The 21,946-nt window shown below is 41.0% G+C and overlaps 1 protein-coding gene across 1 annotated transcript in view; it reads right to left on the bottom strand.

Annotated features, from left to right (window-relative positions):
• DTWD2 (DTW domain containing 2) overlaps window positions 1-19,245 on the bottom strand; it is a gene marked incomplete at its 5' end in the record, with an annotated part of 71,486 nt that extends 52,241 nt beyond the window's left edge. Inside the window, one exon of the mRNA XM_082301151.1 lies at window positions 19,148-19,245. Within this exon, the coding sequence (XP_082157277.1) occupies window positions 19,148-19,245 (98 nt within the window). The remainder of the gene's footprint in view (window positions 1-19,147) is intronic.
• Window positions 19,246-21,946: the final 2,701 nt, after the last annotated feature.

Raw genomic sequence — 21,946 nt, 5'->3', positions numbered from 1 at the left:
TTTCGATAATTACATCAGTTAGTGCAGTCCTTCAAAAATTAGGCAAATAAATAAATAAATAAATAAATACATTTCTCCTTAGAAAATGTGTATTTGTAAAAATATATAAAATTAATAAAGAAAAAGCATCTTTCCTTCCAAGTGCCTGGTAGCTTATATATCATTCCAAACCTCTCTTCTATTTGGCATTACTGTATTTTTCACAGTGGTTTTCAGCACTAAGTAAATAGTACAAGAGATTTTATCCTCATCTATAATTGTAGCAGCATATATTGAAGACATATTATCTAGAGAATTACCAATTACAGGTGAAGTGGCTTTTATGCAGAAGTTTATAACACTATAGTGACAACCAATTATATTAGAAGAATTTTAAATTAATTTGGACACTTCCTTTACACTTTGACACTACAATAGGAAGCAACACGTTACCCAGTAAAATTCTTTACATTCTTTAGTACATTCTTTAGTACAGCATGCATATGAATGCAAAAGAGTATGCTATCCTTAATGAGTGATCTCTTGCATATTTTTATCCTGAAGGTATACAGACAAAAATCAATATATTTCAAAAATGTGGATAAAGGCAGCCTAAACCTTATTAAAGGCTTTTAAGTTGCTCAGTGTTCTCATGTGTCCATTTCCCAAGGCAAATAACCTTTCTGCCTGACCAATTAAATCATAAGTAAAGGACAAACAAGTTAGTTTGGGGATTTTTTTTTTTAACCTGGAATGTTCACGGCAGCTTTACAAGCCTAATCAAAACATATCCAAAACAACAAATATCTTCTAGTGCTTAAAAAGAGAAAAGGTACAAAGAAGAAAAGAACAAAATATCCACATTGTATCATTTTCTGAACTTATTACATGTAAGCAGACTTTGGCAGGCAGCTTTCCTCGTAAATAAATTAACAAATCAATAGGAGAACATTCTTTCAACAGCTTAACTGTTTACATTAAAGTTGGCTGTGGTTTCCACTGGAACTAATAGGAGTAAATAAATAAAATAGCATTTAGCTTATGCAGCACTGCAGTCATTACAGAAAGGCCAAGAAAGCCAAAAACTAATGAGCCTGAGATGGTTGACATTTTCATGCATCCTGGCTCTACAGTCAGGCAAAATAGCTGGCACCGTAACAAGCTTGATGCCAGACAGCTAACAGAACTTTAATTTTGTTGAGGAAGGTGAAACGGTAATGGCACTTAAAGTGAGCCACTGAGACATTAAGAAGTTAAACTCAAGTCTTACACTGCCAGTTTATAATTCCCAATCTGTTTCACAAGTTTAGATGCTACCACAACAAAAGACAAAGCAAAAAATTGTGTAACCAAAACATCTCATGAAAAAGTCCAGAATTGCTCAGGGAAGAGAGGAACCCACCAATGCAAACAAGACAGGCACCTGACAAAACAAGACAGAGGACAAAAAAAAAAAAAAAACCTCCAACAATATAGCACCAGCATCTTGGGTCAGGTAGGCTTGGTAGTCACTTGCAAGCCTGCACAAAGAGCCTCTGCATGGATGACTCTCAGAAACTGTGGCTAACCAGTCCTTCTCCCCCTCTTCTTCTCAGTCTGGTAGCTTGGTGTGAGGGAACACAGGCTCTTTAGCACCCCATGTATAGTAACGGTTCATAATTAACACTGCAGTGAGACAGGGAAATTGAGATTAAGACACTGCTAACAGGACCTACTGACAGTACATTTCAGGTGCAGTGAGGGGTACAAATCTTAAGTTAAATTTACCTAAAAGCTTCCTGCACTGTTGTTTTGTTATTAATTGTTTCGTGATTAAAAAAAGGGTGATTACAACTTGTCATTAAAGGTAACACTGCAAAAAATCTAAGCAGTCAAGAATAAAAACTTCAAATACTGAATTTCTATGTCCCGGTTTATGGGGTTTTTTCAGTGTTAAGTTTGAAATGAGTGACAGCCTCTTCTTCATAAAATGCTGAGCAAGTTTCAAGGAAAGGGGCCTTTCTATCTCCACAAAAGCAATAGGTCTTTTCACATTTGAAATTTAGGTCTCCTATGCAACTTCCTCTTATCTAATATAGTGTTTTAAACACAGAACCTATCGAAATGTATACTTTATTTTTTAATAACAAAACCAAGTCTGAATCCTAGTTTGAAATAAGCAGATGAAAAAAGAGCATTATATGAAAAGCTAACTTCTGCATCAAATGACATCAAGGGAATTCTGCCATTGATTTTTAATGAAAGCAGGTTCAGTACCCACACATATTTCAGAAGTTAAAAGCGCTAAGTTCTCGTGTCTTTGAATCCACACAACAATGCTATTTCCTGTCACTTCCAGCTATGAATTTAACCTTTATTCCTTTCAAAAATTAAAAAAAAAATCTATGAAATGAAGGTATTGTTATAATTTCTAAAGGTAAAACACAACACACAATAGAATTCCCTTTCTAAAATATATTAAGTATTAACATAAAAGTAGATAACATCTATCAGACAAAACTCTTTTAAAGAATACATATTCCTGTTAAAAATAAGATTCTGTAGGTTATCTTCAACTGAATGCAAACAAAAATACAGTTAATGAAGCTTCATATGATGAATAACCTGTATGAGGAAAATGGTTAAATATGAAATAGAATCTTCAGTTAAAGTATTCTAGTATATCCATTTCTTCCATAGATGGTAGAAGAATGGAGTTGTGTTTATACACTCAGAAAATTTCAGTATAACTCAACATTATAAAACCATACAAAAAGGCAGTGCGCAAACAATGTTCAGACTTCCAGATGCCACTTAGCTGTAGGAGCACTTTAAATGCTACACTGCACTCTAGTGTCCTTTTTCTGAATAGCAGCACTTCTGTCACACAGATTCTGATCTACCATCAATCGTATTAAAAAGCAGTCAGTTTCCTGATATAACGCAACAAAATAATGTCTTTTAAAACATTATACCTGTTATTTAACAGTAAAAAGTTATTTCCCTAAAATATGTTGATTTTTACTGAATAAAGAATACTTCTTTTATATAACCAGGCATAAAATTCATTAAGCCATTCTAAAGCTTTTTCCGGATACTGGAAGATGCTGCTGTTAAGCTAAACAATCAATTCAGCACAGGTGCTTTTTAAATGCTTAATATAGTAGTCACCACATCAAATCTCAGAACCATATTGATTTTTACCACTCAAGGTGCTTTGCAGACTTCATGTCTTAGAAAAAAAATGCCCCATAATAACGTTTTCTCTCAAACAAGAAAGTTAGGCATCTGTTACATAGATGAAACTTTCTTGTTTAACTTGGAAACACTTGTTTTATAACTAATGTAGTATTTATTTAGCAAGCATGCTTATAAGAGTTAACAAAAAACAAGGTTAAGACTGCACTTGAGTACCTCATTAAGAGATTGAGAGGAATAAGAAGGATCACAACAGTTAATAGTTGATTTTGCACTCATAAAAGTATTATTTCCTGGTCTGAGAGGCCACTGGTATTAACTTAAACAGAGCACAGAAGTATAAAGCTATAACAGACTCATAAAATAATTCAGAATTGGACAGCTTTGGACTCAAAGCAGGCATAATTTCAAAGGCCTTGAGCCAACTGATCTTAGCCTATCAGAGTCTCACTAGGCAACCAGCTCTAGCAACCAGCTCACAAAGCGTAATTCGTTTTTCTGAAGTGAAATACTGCTACACTCTGATTGAAACAGACAGGACAGGGCCTCTTCTCCCACCAGGGGATGCTGCTGGCCCGCGCTTACCCTGCTGCCCACCTCTGCTGCAGAGTGGTTCCCTTGCAGGCCAGTACACAGGCTGGCAGTGATACCTGGGCTTGTCTAGCCCTGGGCACTGAGCTTTGAATGTGCTGAATTTCGTGAGGTTCCTCATGACTAGACAGCTGTCAGTGTCTCTCTGAATGGCAGCTTTAACCTCCTGCAGTGCAGCAATTGCTTCCTCCACCTGGCTGTCACCTGCAAGCTGGCTGTGCATGCCTCCCACCGCATCACCTGGGAACTAGGAGCATGTTCAACAGCTCTGCACACAGCAGAAACCCCCACAAAAACCTCTCCTACTTTGAAATGTCAGTTGGTTGAGCTCAACAGCCCAGGAAGACCAATTAACTAGTCTTCATCTTTCCAGCTCAACTCTTGTAGAAAGCTCTCAAACGCTCCCTTTAATATTCTTATGCTCCAACAAACATGACCACCCCTACTCCAGAACCAGTCACCATGGTTAGATACTGTTAAATCCTATTAACCAGTCTGTCAAAGAACATGCTCTTCTTCCGTTTGTCCCCTACCCACATTTGTTTCAGTGGCACATGACTTCATTAGTCCTCTGATAGTGCGTTTACTAAATTTCTCCCCAACCACTCTCCCAACAGCTACAAAATCTGCATTTGCCAAGACAAACAGAACACAAAATGAAAGCAGTAGCTCATAACAGAACTTCAGTTTGACAGATTATATCCACTGCACTGTTATAAATGTCAAAGACATTACTGAACCAGTTTTAAAGACTTAAAGTCCAAGGTATTTGGGTGCCTAGATACCTTTAATACTACTTAAGTTATTCATCAGCATCCCTGTTCATTTTGTAAAACATGAAGCAGCTATAGGTGTAAGTAGGCTTGTTGTACACTATGGGTTATTTTTTAATCTACTTGGAGACAACATATTCTAAAAGGCACTTAAAATCAACTTAATGCACTGTATTAGCTGCCTGCTTTTCACATATTAGGGTTTTTAAAAGAACTTGGATGCTCAAGGAGAATTTGACTTAGATCTCCAGAAGAATAAGCACAACTGGACTTCATCGATCTTTCTTTGGTATTTTAATGATGAAATTTCCTATTAGAAGGTACAATTAACAACCCCTTCTATTAAAGACAACAAAATAAATTTAAACTCTAATGATTTTACAGCCTCACAAATTCATTTGTTGAAAATTCTAACAAAGAGAATTTCTAAAGTTTCTAACCAACAATTCTAATAAACCAAGGCAGGGAACAAAAGGGGGGCTTATTCCTAAATTGCTTAAGTGTAATATCGAATTCAAAAGTACCAGGAAAAACAAGTTTCATACATTATAAAACTGAATTAGAGAGCTACTGTTGTTTCATACACATAGCAAACCATACGAACCCCTAAATCAACTTTTTTTGATCATCCTTTTTTATAAAATACCACTGTCTTGATTTACCATTTTACAGCTGTTAAGACTATAATCCATTGTTAACAAAACTAGTCTTATTTCTAATTAACTTTTCTGGCAGTAGATTTCCTCAGACTGTTTGGCTTCCTTAATAAACCCATAAACTCCAGGTGCTTTTTAGATAAGAAGCATTTTCTTTACACTATCTGACATAAGCATCAAAATATTGAATTCCTGAACATTTCATATTCATTCCAATTTGACCCATTTATTCTCTGCCTAGTGCACAATTCATCTATCTTCAATTTCATTGAACTGGATTTTTGGAATAAATAGAAATGTTGAAGTGCTAAACAGAAATACAGGCAAGAATGCCAATTCCATGATACCATAAGAAAATAAAAGCATTTTATAATAAATATTGTAAGGTTGTATAAGCTGATACTGTCAATTCACACAAAAAGCATGTATTCAAAGGTGCTCCTTCCAAATGTAGTATGCATGCACACTCAATTTTATTTAATATTCCTAGCCTTTTGCACAACAGTTGATTGACTGCTTAAAAAAAGAAAAAAAAAAAGGAAAAAGCTCTCAGAAAATTGTATTATCAATTATTAATATATAAAAACCAAGGAAAGCATGTAGAAAGAAAAAGGTAAGCCAGAATAAGTATTTGACTACTCAGTAGGTAAAAAAAATTCATGTTAACTTTACAACATAGATCATCTACTATCTACTACTTTGTGCCAGAAAAGCCATAGGATGAGGCCTCCAGGACTCATTTGGTCCATTTTCTTTACACAGTTCACAGGAAAACAAAAATTAAGTACAGCAAGGACACGTACCCTTCACGTAACTAATACAGCTGGACATTTATTTGAAACTATATTTGAGATTAAATAAAAATCATCTGTTAGAGACAGTTTGTGGTCTTCCAAATTGACATGCTAAACAGATTCAGGAACTGAGTACAAGAATTTAAAAAGAAATTCGTACCATAAATGATAGGCATAACTGGTGTAACTCAGAAATTGTACGTAGAAAGATGGAGGGGGGAAAAAAAAAAAAAAGCTGTTGACTATGTCTTACAAGCCAAAGGAGAGGTATGCTTCTAGTAACACGGACAACTTCCAGGCTGACATATCCAGGAGTCTGAACTTGGATTATTTATTCCAAGCAAAAAGCATTACAGACTTTGATGAAAAACATCTCAGCAGAGCTTGTGAAGCAAAAGTTCAACTCTGGTAAAGCAATAGAAGTGCCAAGTGAAAACGGAATCCAGTGCCCAGAACACTATCTGACTTAAAAAAAAAAAGAGAAAGTGACATACAGGTGCATTGCAAGGGATAAAATGTGGATGGGAGATCAGGTGGTAGAATGACATACAGTCACTAAAAGGAAGAGAGAAGACCCCAACAAACACTACAGCTGAAAGGAAAAACAAACAAAAAAAAATTCATAAATTAAAGACATCAAAAAAAAACAGGTGGAAGAAGTCAGATCACCCTGATAATTCATTCTCAGACTAGTCAGAGGGAAAAAAAAGAAATTCTAAGCAAACAGTTTCAACAAGGGAGGGAGGTTTGAGTGATGCACCTGAAGTGGCGGAAAGCCCCTTTTTTAAAAAATTAAACAGAGGGGAAAACTAAAAAAAAGAAAAAATAAAAACCAAAAACCACCAGGTAACTGAAAAGCATCTGACTGAAGCAAGGCTAATTAGTCACAGGATGCTCAGACAAACTCTAGATCATTACATCATCAAAAACTCAGGGATATGTCCAGGCTGGCTCTCCTCAAAAGGAGATAGCACTGCAGCTGAAATTCGCCTATGCTAATATCAGACGTAAGCCCTAGAAATCACACTAAAAAATCATTAGATTTGCTGCACTTAAGCCAACTTTTATTTGGGTATATGGATAACAGTCTTCAGCTCCTTTTGTAACTCCCACAGAATGGAAAGTCCAATTCGTCTTTTTTCACGTTTTTGCTTTGTGCTATGTTTACAAAAATCAAAAGCAAATCTCAAAAAATAACCATTGGTATTTTAGTATTCCTTACAATTAAACTGAGAAGGCTTGATCAACGTTGAAACATTTTTGACCACTTCTACAATACACTACCATCCCCAAGGAAAAGTTGTACTTGGTGTAATTACAAAATAGAAGCCAATCAAAGGTACTACAGTTGTTTTAATTAGCAAGACTATTCCCTGCTGCAGTTCTTGTCTTTAGTTGTGCTCCTATTAGCCTATAGTTATCCACAGCCCACAGGTGGCCAGCCTGACATATTCTTTCTACTTTTTTTGATGCCAGCAGATCAAAAAGTATGCTAACCAAGTCATCTGAGGCACAAAACAAGCAGCCTAGAAAGGTCTCTACTCATTAATCTGATCACAGTATAATACGAAATGAGTAAATGCCTTTGAATTTTAGTCTAGCAGAAATAAGTAACAAGAAATTCACAAAATTTTTAATTCACCAACAGCTCTGGCACTACTCATTATTGCTAATATGGACCAAAGAAACAACATGAGAAACTTCTGCATATACAGTAACTGCTAAACACAGAACAAAAGTAAACAGTGTTTAGCTTGATATTTATAATTCTAGCCAATAAAGATACAGAATTTAGTGAGCGAACTACAGTCATTTAAAGCAACATTACCAGAAGCATGTTAAGATTACAAAAGGCACTGAACTTCAAAAGTAACGCTTAATAATTTTTCCATTTACCTTCAGCTATTCTTAAAATGTGGTACAGATTACATATTATAGTTCATCAATTTCAAACAAGTTAAATCTTAATCTGTAGTTGTTAAATTCTGCATCTTTTTTACTATCAAGAACACAATTTCAAGACACTCTCTTAACATTCCTCAAACTCCTTGAGAATCTTCTATTGAAAATAAATTAAAAACTTAAAAGACATTTTTGTCTATCAAGCAAAAAGGATTATTCTTGAGTGGAAGAGACTTTCAGTTTGTACACTCTTGCTTTTCACGCCCCCAGACCTATAAAAATTTCTTAGCCTCTTCAGAAGAGATGACATATTACTGCATAAATATCTCTGTTCTCCAGTGGCAGGGAAATCAACATAACCAATTAATGCTGAAATGAATTTTCACAGTTTGTCAAACAACTTTTTGCTGTTGCAAAAATAGGCACTTATTGTTAAAATATTCTGCATTCTGCTGCAAAACCATTCAGGAATGTTCTTTTCTTAATGCGTTCAAAACCTCAAAGCAATAATTTGTTCTGTGGTCTCTGCTAGCCAGTGAAGTACGACCAACTCCAAGACTGGGGGAGGAGGCCACTAGCACCTTCTTGCTTAAGAACATAACCCACTTTCTGACTTTCTAAATGCAGTGCTTCTAATCTCTCAGTGTGAACACACGTTTCCCCAAGCTGGCTAAGAAAGCATAAATCAAATAACAAAAAAATGCGGTCACAGCAACGCAGTCCTTTTTGCCATTCACTTTCGCTATACTGCTGACAAAGCCCCAGAGAAGGGTCAGACACCTGATTTACACCAAGGTCTCTCTGACCTTCTCAGCTGCCTATATACCTACACTTATGGAAACAGAAATATATTTATACATCTACCCTTATATATTACCTATTTATATAAAAATCACTCTATGTTGGGAATAAACACATTCACAGTAAGGAGATAAGAAATCTTTGCCAAATACTTCTAGTTATTTTCTGAAGAAATACAACCTATAGGTGAAAAGGCCTCAAACATTTTATCAGGTTTTCTGTGTTAAAATTAGCTTACAAAAGCCTCATTCCAGTTAAGGCAATTATGTCCCAGGTCTGGACGACACTTTGGAAAACCTACGCAAGCAATTACTGGGTCAACACGAGGGTACAACAGAATTGCAAAGGCACGGTATTTTTTGAAAAGTAATAAATGAAAAAGTTACAAGACAGAAAATTCTGTTCCACAGGCCAAAAAACCTATTAAGAGATAAATAATTTCTGATTCCTTCAGCTATACTGCAACACACAGAACAATTTACCCACTCTTCTATTAAAAGCAGCTGCTGAAGACAAGTCCAGTGCTTCCCTTCTAGGCACTCCCCTCTTCCCTAGCCTCAGATAGGAGATGTGCCACTTACAAAATCCTTCTACAAAAATCTAAAAGCAAATCTAAGACTTAATGTTATTGACACAATCACTTTTCACACATGCTCTGTTAGACATATCTGCAAAATACTGAATACTACCTACCAGAGCATCTTTCTCAGCAAATGCTAATGCTGCAGACACTCTAGAGATAGATATGTAAACTATAGTACGTAGCATCTTTATAATGTAACCTTTGACTGTGATTAAGAACTGGAAGGCCAGATTTATGCTTACAAATACTACTATTTCTAGCTGTTTCTGCCTTATCTCAGAACTGTGAGAAATGAGACAACTCTTAAAAAGATTAATTTATTGAAAACAGAAAAACTGAAAAATTACAGAAATTAGAAAAATATAAAAATTTGCGATCGTATGGCTCGGTAGATGGTATGCCCCAGGCGCGCAGGGATTTGAGATCTTTTGGCTGAGACAGCACTGGACCTCAGGTAGAGAAAAAGAAGTTGCAGTGCTTGGGCTGACTTTAAAAAAATTACTAAAGGCCCCTTAAAAGGAGTGAGGCTTTGAATGCCCAGCACCGACGTCTACCACAGCTGACCTGCAAAGAGAGAGAGAGCAAGAGTCCCCGCCTCTCTACCTCGTTCTTTAGAGTGTCTTTGCTTCGCCCCCAGTCCGCCCACAGCCCGCCCCTTCGGTTTAAACTGGTTGGTGCTTTCCCTTTGATAGATCATCTCCGTCCACCAATGGCTCATCATTGTCAGAGGGGTGGTATTAGTTGAGATAGGGGAGCTGAAATGCCTTCATTAAAATTCACGTATTCAGGTTGCCATGGAGCTTGCCTGCAGAGTAATGGCTCTGTGGCTAAAAATAGCTGCTGGCTGTTAGAACTGGGGTTTTTGGCCTTGGAACCAGAATGCAAGTGAAAACACCTAAAAAAGGTATTAAAATACATCCAACACATCTTAAAACACTTGTAAAAGTATACAGTAAACACAGGAAAGGTACCTCTTATGGTGTACAGGTGGTTTGAAGTTTGAAAAGAGAGCATTAAATTGGGGATTTTTAACTGGGGAATTTTTAACTGGGAAGGGTGCAACTTTCTTAATAAACCACTTTGAACAATTGAAAACACTGATAAAGGAACTTGATTTTTGTACCTGGGCTGATGGGTTAATTTTAACATTCAATTTTAAAATATTTAACTCAAAATTAATTAATTAAAGCACTGTCTCGGTTTTGAAAGACAGGTGTCTGCTAAGGAAGGCAGAAGCCCCCCTTGAAGTGGCAGATATAACCCCTTTTCCCTCCAAGTTATTATATTTTGAAATCAAGGGCCTTTAGGCAAAGATGTGGGAAATAGGAATAACAGTTCTTTACTCTCTCTCTCTCTCTCTCTATATATATATATATGTATATGTATATAACCAGTCAAACAAAACAACAACTACGACAGTAACAGCACACACAAACCCAGTGCCAGCCCTCTGGGCTGTCGGGCCCTTTCCCCTGGGGTGCAGTTCCGCTCGCAGCCGGCAGGGGCGCTGGCGGCTCCCGGTGAGCAGGGCAGGTGCGATGGTTCCCCCGCGGCTGCAGGGGGCGCTCCGGAGCGAGCTCGGGGAGCACGCGGCCCTGGTGGCCTGGGATGCCGGGAAGGGATGGGACAAAGGCTTCGCAAACCCCTGGGCAGCCGATCCCGGACTCTCAGGAACAGCAGGCTGGAAACGGCAGGCGGGAGCAGCAGGCTAAAGCGGCAGGCTAGAGCGGCAGGGACGAACGTAAATCCCGGGTGGCAGGCGAGATGTATCCAGATGGGAGAACCCCACGGATGCCCAGGCAGGCAGGGCGAGCAGGGCTACAGCGTAGCGAAAGCTCGAAGCAGCAGCAGCGGGGCAGGGCAGCCACAGCTCGGCCTCCAGCAGGGCAGGGAAAGCGGCTTTTGGGGTCCCGGCGTTGTTTCCAGCAGGAAGAGAAGAACGGCCAAAAAGAAAGAAACAGCAGCTCCTTTCTCTGCAGCTTCTCTCTCCGGACGCTCAGAGCGAACTGCCCCCACACCCAGGTGTAGACAAAAGGAGTAGCCAGGCCCGCCCCACTCCCTTTTTTTGTCTTTCTTAAGTACGGTTATTTGTCCCCTAGCAACATGCATATGGGAGAAAATTCCTTTAACAGAAAAAAAACCTAAGACTAAACTAAAACCCCAACAAGCACTTAATATGCAAAGACCAAGCACAAATAGGGATTTCATGTATGACAAGAACTAAATGTTATTACCAGCTACTTGTGCTCTTCGGACAGATTTCACATTCGCCATTGTCTCCTTACTATCTGTGGTGGGTTAACCCTGGATAGGTGCCATATGCCCACCAAAGCCTCTAGCACTTCCCTCCTCAGCTGAATAGAGAGAGAACATATAATGAAAGGTTCAGGGGGTGAGAGATAAGGACAGGGAGAGATTACTAACCAACCACCATTGCAGGCAAAGACCCAACTTAGGGAAATGGCTTTAATTTATTACTAATCAGAGTAGGATAAAGAGAATGAAACACAAATCCTAAAAACGCCTTCCCCCCACCCCTCCTTTCGTCCCAGGCTCAACTTCACTCCCAGTTTCTCTACCTGGGCAGACCCAGCAGTGTGGTCAGTTCATCACACTCTGTCTCTGCTGCTCCTTTCTCTGCAAGGGGACAACTCTTCAGTCTTCCCCCGATCCAGTATCCCTTACCACAGGAGACAGTCCTCCGTGAACTTCTCCAACATGACCCCCTCCCCTGGCTGCAGTTTTTCATGAACTGCACCAGTGTGGGTCTGTTCCATAGGGTCACAAGTCCTGCAAACAAACCTGCTCCCACACAGGTTCCTTGCCCTACGGGTCCACAGGTGCTACCAGGAGTCTGCTCCAGCCATGCTTCCCACAGGACCACAGCCTCTTTTGGGCATCCACCTGCTCTGGTGGGTTCTGCAAGAGCTGCAGATGGAGCTCTGCTCCATCACAGATCTCCATGGGCTATGGGGGGACAGCCTGCCTCACCATGGTCTTCACCATGAGCTGCAGGGGAATCACAGCAGTGCTGTCACCATTGCTGATGGGCTCAACCTTGGACCATGGCACATCTTCCTTGGAGCATTCGTGCATGTTAAGGGAGCTGGTTGATGCTATTTGGAGGACAGTTTTGATGATCTCCAGATAACGAGAGGTTGCTGAAGTCTGAAAAAAAGCAAATGTCACTCCTGTCTGCAAGACACTCCAGGAAAGTACAGGTCAGTCAACCTTACGTCAATCCCTGGGAAAGCAATAGAGAAATCCTCATGGAAACCATTTCTAAACAAAAGAAAAAAGGGTATTGAGAGTAGTCAGATGGATCTACAAAGGGAAAATCATGCTTAATCAACTTGATGGCCCTCTATAGTGAGGTGACTCCCTTGGTGGATGAGGGGAAAGCAGTAAATGTTGTTCACCTCATCTTTCCTAATTCTTCTGACAGTGTCTCACCTTCCTAGATATGCTGATAAAGTACCACCTGAATAAATTGACAGTGAAAAGAACTGCCTCAACAGCCAGGCACTGAGGACATAACCAGTGGGATAAAGTCCAGTTGGAGGCAATCTGCTAGTGGAATACTCCAGACATTGATACTGGGGTCAATGCCATTTAACCTTTTCACTGTGTCATCCCACCTGGATGCTGGGACAGAGTGTGCCCTTAGCAAGCTCACAGCCAATAGGTGTGGTGAGTACATGGCAGTGTGGCCATCCAAAAGTGTGACCAATGATAAACGAACTCTTTCAAGAAAAGGTTCAGAAAAAAATGTAGGAAGTCACCATGGCTATCATAAAGGAACTTGGACTTATTTCAACGCCAAGGGGACAGGAAGGTGGCCTTCACTTTAGGTAACTGCTCCATGGATCAATTGTTTGCATAAATGGTCTCCACTAAGAAAACCAGTAGAGACTATTATCTTCCTGACCCAGCCAGCCCAGCACGGAAGAAGTATTTATGTGTCTCAGCAAAGTACAAAACCTGAACAAACACATAATGAACTTCAAAAAGAGCACTGTGTTTGAGCTGGGTTCAACTCACATGTTCCCTTCTGGCAACTTAGGACGAACAGCACACTTCTAGAAGAACCTTATCTGGGAATATTGGCCTCTGGCAGGATGGACCTTTAAAGGCTGGAGAAATAGGCTAGAAGGAACCTCATGAAGTTTCAGCACAGGTAAATGCAAAGTCCTGTATAAGAGAAAGAACAACCCCAGGGACCAATACACCCTTTGGAACCAAATAGCTAGCTGGAAAACAGCTCTGTAGGGAAGGAACTGGCAGAGAGGCTAATCATGAGCCAGCAAACTGTCCTGCAAAACGGGTTGCATTTAACAACACTGCCTGGAGGTCAAGAGAGGCGATCCTTCCTCTCTACTCAGCACTACTAAGGACACATCTGGAGTGTTGGGTCCAGATCTGGGCTTCCCAGAACATAACAAACTTACTGGAGTATGTCTAGCACACAGATAAAGATGACTAAGGGACTGGAGCACTCTTTGTATGAGAAGCGGCTGAGAACTTGGACTCTTTGGCCTGGAAAAGAGGAGGCTAAGGAGGATGTTATCCCTGTGTATAAACCACTGATGGGAGAGAATGAAGATGAAGCCAGGTTCTTCTCAACAGCACTCACTATCAGGGCAAGGTGCGAAACACACAAGTATGAAACTCCATCAGAACACAGGAAAATACTTTTTTACTGGTCAAACACTGGAAGAAGTTCCCAGAGTGGTTGTGGAGTTTCCATCCTTGGAAATATTCATAACCCAGCTGAACACAGTGCTAGGCAACCTGCTCTAGCTGACCCTGCTTCAGCAGGGGTCTGGACCCAAGATGATCTCAAGAGGTCCCTACCAACGTCACCCATTCTGTGTGCAAGATTCTGTGATGTAAGCAACAGTGACATGACAGAGTGACCAGGCTACAGCCCCAGCTGAGTATGTCAGATGGTGAGGGTGGTCATTTACAATTATGTCCTCATAGGAAGTGGGTATTCATCTCCACACAGCAAAAACAAAAACATGCTAACTGGAAAAAAATGATCCCAAAGTATGAGTAATAAAAGGTCATTAAGCTATTTTCTTGCAACAGCCATTGCTAAAAGAATTAATGGGTGTTTATTTCACTTTCTGTGTTTGCTACTTGAACTTCAAAAATTCATATTTGCACCTAAATACCATAACAGTGCTATAAAGTAACTGCATATATTTATTGTGCTGAAGAAAGCTCAGATTGCTTCTTCAGACTCAGCCTTTATATAACATAACAGAATTATTAACAAATATGTTACACTTACGTAAGAACATTACGTTTGTCCTCAAAATATGAAGCAGCACCATGTTATCACAAGTCATTATCAATTTATCAATGCTATCAAGAGCCCTCACAGCACTCAGATTCAGTAGAGTATCTGTAATATGTTAGATATAGGCAAAGGGAGTATTTATATTAAAGGATTAATGTTACTCCTTCTCTTCCCCCCATCCTTGAAATACATATACAGCATAGCAGCATATATATGGCTGGACAGTGTCTGGGCAGAAAGGGACCTGGGGGTACTGGTCCACAGCCGACTGAATATAAGCCAGCAGAGTGCCTTGGTGGCCAAGAAGGCCAGTGGCATCCTGGCCTGTATTAGGAATCATGTGGCCAGCAGGAGCAGGGAGGTCATTCTTCCCCCATACTTGGCACTGGTAAGGCCACACCTCGAGTACCGTGTCCAGTTCTGGGCCCCTCAGTTTAGAAAGGACGTTGAGACACTTGAACGTGTCCAGAGGAGGGCAACAAGGCTGGTGAGGGGCTCGGAACACAAGCCCTATGAGGAACGACTGAGGGAGCTGGGATTGTTTAGCCTGGAGAAAAGGAGACTCAGAGGTGACCTTATCACTCTCTACAACTTCCTGAAAGGAGGTTGTAGACAGGAGAGGGTTGGTCTCTTCCACCAGGCAGCAACTGACAGAACAAGAGGACACTGTCTCAAGCTGCATCAAGGAAGGTATAGGTTGGATATTAGGAAAAAGTTTTTCACTGAAAGCATAATCAAGTACTGGAATGGTCTACCCAGGGAGGTGATAGAGCCACCATCTCTGGATGTGTTTAAAAAGAGACTGCACATAGCACTTGGTACCATAATCTAGTTGAGGTGTTAGGACATGGGTTGAAGTCAAAGATCTTGGAGGTCTCTTCCAACTTCATTGTTCTGTGATTCTGTGATATCATAGCAGAACTGAGAAAACACCAATTGTTGTTAACCTAACTTTACAACATAAACCTGTCCTGCAAATACAGAGGACTGTTACCAGTGGCTTTTTGTGGTGGCCTGCAAGAGACCTAGCAACATCCAGAGATGATAAATTTTTCAGTTTAAAATCTTAATTTCTCCTGAGAATATTCCCCAGAAGTTCTCCTACAAATATGAAATTCTCCATATGTACAGTCAAGATCTGTGGCAAGAAGTCAATTGTGTATTCATAGCTCTTGTACTACAAAAAGGCTTTTCCCTAACAGAACACCATGTATCTAGAAAACAATGAAATTTGACCCACAGAAGGACACAATTTCAAAATGTTAAATTGCTATCAGTGTCATACCACAAAATCAAATTGTTGTCCTACATCAGTTGTGGGGCCTGGTTATTTTGTTTTTTCAAGCTAACAGCAACATGGAAACTATATTAAAGTTACTCTCCTATTTAAATGTTTGGGTGTGAGGCTTTAACTTCTGAAAGCAAGTAGAACACTCAAGTTAGCTATGAAAGCTTTAAGAAGTTATCAATTCAAAGTTTATCACCACTAACCTTTTGGTTATGGCAGACTGACTGTGTCTTAAATTCTCTCCTCAAGAATAGAACAGTCAACTGCACATACTTCATTTGCATCAGCTGCTTGCCATCTCAAGCACCAACCATAAGCAGGGTCATTTTATACTTTTTTTTTTAACTGGCACTTACACACACAAAAACCTTCAAAATGTAAAATTGCCTTACATTACTTAATTCAAATTCTCTACCACAATCTATTGCAAATGCTAGTATTTTCCCCACCACCACCACAGGCAATAGAAAGTCTCAAACACATAACACTTAAATGCATTCTGTTCCTTCAGGACACTCAAGCGACATTCACATTTATCCAAAATGAAAACTTATCTACCCTACTCCCACATTTCTATTTCACATCATGACTGACTGAGCACTTGTTTGCAAGTTGTCAATCAGCTGTCTTGCCATATCTAAAAAAAGTGAGAACCTGAAGTCAGTTCCCCTGAGAAATCACCAGATGATGCTAAAGCGAACCCATTCTTCCCTGCGTTTGTACTGAATTCAGACCTAAACCACTTTCATTAAGGTAACTTACGATAAAAATCTAGAGTTCAGAAAACTGAACAAGTCAATCAAACGTATCTGGCCCCAACCAATATGGTTCAGAGTAATATTTCTTCCCATGAGGTACCCTAAATTACAGCCTTGCCCATTTTGACTCCAAGTCATGCCACAGAATGTCATGATCAATGAAAAGGATAATTTAGCTATAATCCTAGCTAATGAAGAATAGGATGGAGGGGATACATTGCAAAAATACACTGAACGTACAATTTAGTCTTGCCATTGCCATCACCGTAAAAAAGAAAATGCCACTTTCCTTTTTTCTTAAAAAGTAGCTCTGTGATCTTTTCATCCTCCTTGGTTTCTACACTTCTTTCAGTGTCTGTGCTCACTGTTCCCATGCTCCTCACAAACAGATGTATTTCATCCACAGCTCTTTAGGATGCTGATGTTTTAATACTACATGGTAATGAGGAGCTGAATAAACACTTTGATAAAAATCATGTTTACTATGAAAGAAAACAAAGAGATACCTATTCTAGAAACCATTTTTTGTATGTGACTCCACAGAGAATCTGTTCAAAATTGAAGGAACTCAAGTAGACATTGTGAAACACACTGACAAAATAAACAACAATAACAAGCAGTGCTCTACAGGCATTTTAAAAGAACTCAAGGTTAAAAAGCTCAGTAAGAAATGGCATTGGGTTAACTCTCACTCAGCAATTCCTTGGTATCTCAGGTCTAGAAATGTCAAGCAGCAAACAACTGTAGAAAAAATCTTCAAAAAATAAGACTGTTAATGTGAACAGAAACTACAAATAAAAATATGGTTAGTAGACCCTTACAAAAATACATGACTTATGTGAAAAGAAGTGGCATGCCTTTAGCAAAAGGAAACCCTACTTTTCAGACCTATTTAAGAGCTCTGAAAGAGTCAATAAATACAGGGGTGTGGGTGCTGTAGCTGACAAAAATCAACTCTGGCTTTCCAAAAGACTTCCTGAATGGTTACTAGGAAACTAAAGAGCCATAGAAAGAGGAAGGGTCCTTATTAATATAAATAGAAACACATCACCCAAGGTATAAATCTCCAGCTGGCTTGCTCACGGCTGGAATACTATGTGCAAGGGAGGAAGGTGGAAGCCACAGCCAAAATAAAACGAAAAGGTAAGTCCTCCCCCACTGTGGCTTGTAGGCCTGTGATATCTTCTTGCTAGCCAGATGTTGCTGATACATGAAATTTACATGCATTCAAGGGGGACTGGAGAAATTCACATCCAAAAAAAACCCCTATATTTACTGGGGGATATTAGATACAAAATCACATCCAGCTCAAGAAGTTCTTTGAGTTGTACGTCACTGGGGAAAAGGAGGGCAGCAAAAGGCAAGTGTCAGTCACCTGCTTGGTTTTCACCTTTGACCATCAACAACTGCTTATGACTACTTTTTCTAACAGTGAACACTTACAAATATGATGACTTGCCCAGTACATATTTTTTATTACACCTTACATACAGGAAACTCACCAGCAATAAGCTTCTGAACTCTGACACTTGAAAGAGACTACAACTACACTCTTACCAAATTACATGCCTTTCCACTTGTTTTACCAATGAACAGGAACAGATGAATCAGTATAGGTGCTGGGAGCTTTTTTTCCTTGGCAGTTATTTACAAGCATTTCAGTTCAGGAAATGTGACAACCTGCACTCGCTTTACTAAAAGGACATAGATACATAAACATAAAATCAGGTTATGAGGTATTTCTGTAAGACCATAAGTCATTACCTGCTTTAAAAAGATACCTCAGTTCACAAGTTCTATTAACCAGTGCTTGAATGGATTTCAAAATTTGCTGTAAAGCTGTTATCATTTTCTTTTGACGAAGCACCAAAGACTGCCCAGCCATACTGAAGACTCATGTACTCACTGCATGGCACTGAGGGGACACATCTTCCCCTTCACACCTCAGCTTTACTTTTCAAACATAAGGATACAGAGAAAAGGTGTAGCACCCTCTCTGCGTTGAGTCTCTAGGAACTCCCCACCACATTTACCCATTCCTTGGACAACAGAGTTAATTCACGTTATGTTATTGCTACACAACAGGTGTGTACATGCCTTTAGGACACGATGCCTTCAGGACAAGAGGCAACAGGCAGACACTGACGCACACCAAGTTCCACCTGAACATGAGGGAGAACACCTCTACTGTGCCTGGAACAGCTTGTCCAGAGAGGTTGTGGAGTCTCCATCACTGGGGATCTCCAATAACCATCTGGATGCAATTCTGTGCCATGTGCTTTGGGATGGCAGATGACCCCGTGCGGTCCCTCCCAGCCTGAGCCGTTCCGTGACTGTGCCATCCCATACGCGCTAGGGGGCGCACACGGCGAGCGAGACCCCGCTCACACCGACCCGCTCTGTGCGGGCGTCCCTGAGGGCGACTCAGTCCCTGCCGAGCCACCGACCCGCGCCCGCCCAGGGCCTCAGCGCCGCCTCACGGCGAGCGGGGCGGGGCCCACCGGCCCCGCTGCACCTCCGCGGCCCCACTCTCGCGTCACCTGCAGCGCCCGCACACGGGCCGCCTCTCGCAGCGCTCCACCGGCAGCTCCCACAGCCCCTCGCAGCCCTCGCCCTCCCCGCCCGCGGCCAGGGCCAGGGCCGGGGCCGGGGCCGGGGCCGGGGCCGGGGCCGGGGCCGGGGCCGGGGCCGGGGCCGGGCCCAGGTCCGCCCCGCCGCCGCCGCCGCCGCCGCCGCTCCCCTCCATGCCGGCGCGGCGAAACCGCGAGGCCGCCGACCGCCAGGGGGCGCCACTGGCCACCAGAGCGCGCCGCCCGCGCTCACGTGAGGAGGCGGCACCGCCCCTTCCCAGGGCTCGCCCAACGGGAGCGCGCGGAGCGCCGGCGGAGCCCCGGCCGGGGGGAGGCGCCAAGGAGAGCCTCGCGCCCTGCGCGCGGGGCGCCACCCACAGGGGGCGCTGTCGGCGCGCGGCTGTCGCGCGGAGCCTCTGGGCCTTCCCGGGCACTGCCGGGACCGGGGCCGGGCTGAGACCCATCCCGCCGGGAACGGGGAACCGGGAGAACCGCTGCCCGTCCCCGCCACTGCCCTCACCACACGGGTACCGGCACCGCCGAGAGTGACCGACGAAAACAGCCCAGCCCTGGACCCGACAGCGCCCCGCTCCGCGTGCATAGCAGCTCCCGGTGCTAGTGACACTCGGGTGGGAGATTGTACCTTTGATACTGTTTTTTTTAAATCACAGCCTTCTTGTCGTTAAATAATTATCTGTCCAATCTAATTGATATTTTACTCCAGGTGCTGCAGAGTAGATGTTTAGGACTTTCCATGCTCATAGATCCCTTATACCTTCTCCTGGGCTCACACAGCTCCGGGAGAGTTTTCTGCAGCACAAGACTAAATGTAAGTTATACTGTCATCATTAAGGTAGATACGTTAATCAGCTGGTTCTGTTGGACTCCACTATACAGTGCAATGAAACTCAACTCCAAAGTTGTTGCAGTTTACATTAGAGATCTACTGGAATATGAAAGCTGGTAAATTTCCACAGAAGAGATCTTCTCTTGAAATTAGCAGCTGCAGATGAGTGGGCCGGTTGTGTTATTTCCTGTTTTCTGTTCTGCATCCAAAATAAACTGTACTGTGTGTATGTATTTACAATCATCAGAGCCATTCGATGTAATTCAGGCCTCCTGGTATTAGATTCATGCACAATATTAACATGGTTTTCCTTTTAGGTTGTGTATTTTTGTACAGTACTTTTGTATTTGTAGCTGAAGCTACATACACACTAATTTTCTTGTGTGGCCATTAAAAAAAATTTTACTCACGAGATTAAAAAAAACTTAGAGACCATTGGTTCTGAAGCTGGCTATATATTTACATACTGTAAATGCAAAACTAAACAAAATAAAAGAAAAATAGGTAAAAAGGAAACTGCAAATTCTAAGTTTTAGAGTCGTCTATTGCTAGTATTATAGGCCACCTAATTTAGGACAGGGAGACTAATGTGGGGGATGGGGAGAGCTGAAACTTTTTTATTAAGCTGAAAGCCTCGTTACAAGGTAAATTGTTATAACCTACAACTTACTTGGGCCTGTTATTAGAAGGATCACAGTTGAAGTGGACAAGACAAGGAGTATTGATGACTTAGTCCAGGGTCACTTTCCTACTTCCACCTTACTGAGAAGAGTCCCCACGCAGGGCTACTAACAACAGCCTGGATATGCTTTCACAGCTTCCCACAAGTCTTAAAAGATTTTTATCTGCTCTGCAAAGTACAATAAGCTTCAGTTATCAGTTTAAAAGGAAAGTAAACCATTGTAAGCTGTTCTGGTCTGACCGCACAAAAGAACAAAATAGATCTGCAGATAGATGCCTAAAATAAATGTAATAACTTGGTCTGAAGTCATTTTGTTCCCAAGGAAATGCATGAATGTGGCAGCGAATACCTAGAGGCTCAGCAGTGAGAGAATGCTTTTCTCTGTATGTGTACATTAGAAGAGCTAAGTGAGTCAGTTGAAACTGAAGGAAAATGGCAACATGAGATCAGGTTAGGATAACCTGGCCATGACTAAAAGCTAGGCTTGAGGACAAAGGGTTCCTCTTAGCAGAACATTGCTGTTCTGGACTACCAACCACAGCAGAAGGGATTAAAAGCCAGCTGAACCCTAGCATTTTTATTTTTTTAAACAGAGCTAATGTTTGCTGTATCTTTGTTGTTTCAAAGCTTAACAGACCAGCATCTTGTCTCACTAAAGGCCAAAAAACTAAAAATCTGACACTAAATACTAATTTTTAAAAATTCGGAGCATTATTTTTCAGCCAAAACATCTTCTTTGAGTAAGAGACATTTAAAAAGAAAAATGCCTGAATAGTGAATTTTGAGACAAAAAAGTAAAAGCCAGTGTATTTTATGGCAAATTTTGATAATCTTTTGGGGACTAATAGGTATTTATGTTCACACTATCTTTTTAATGCATGAATAGCTTGAGTATTCGATGTGCATACTTGAATGCAAATTACCACCTCCACCATCATATTAGAAACCTGAGGAATTCACAGCATCCCTTTGAACCAGTGTTTGCAATCTGTAAATTTACAGACCTGAATGAGATGGAGTGACTGGGAGCTTCTTGCTTGCATTTAATACATCTGATGTACTGCACTGTTCCCTTTTTGGGATCATAAATGGTCACGTGTTTAGTGACTAGCTGTAGACTCACTGTAGTATGGAAAGTCCATTAAATTTTGTGGAAAGTACCGTGCTGCATGTCCGATCTCTTCTGCATCCTTATGTAAACCATTTCTCTTTTATTCTAGGATGTAATATTTATTTTATT

Source organism: Coloeus monedula (assembly GCF_965178545.1).
Source record: "Coloeus monedula genome assembly, chromosome: Z".
NCBI lineage: Eukaryota > Metazoa > Chordata > Aves > Passeriformes > Corvidae > Coloeus > Coloeus monedula.
Note: the sequence above shows the minus strand (reverse complement) of the source record. Positions and strands in the feature narration are given on the sequence as shown.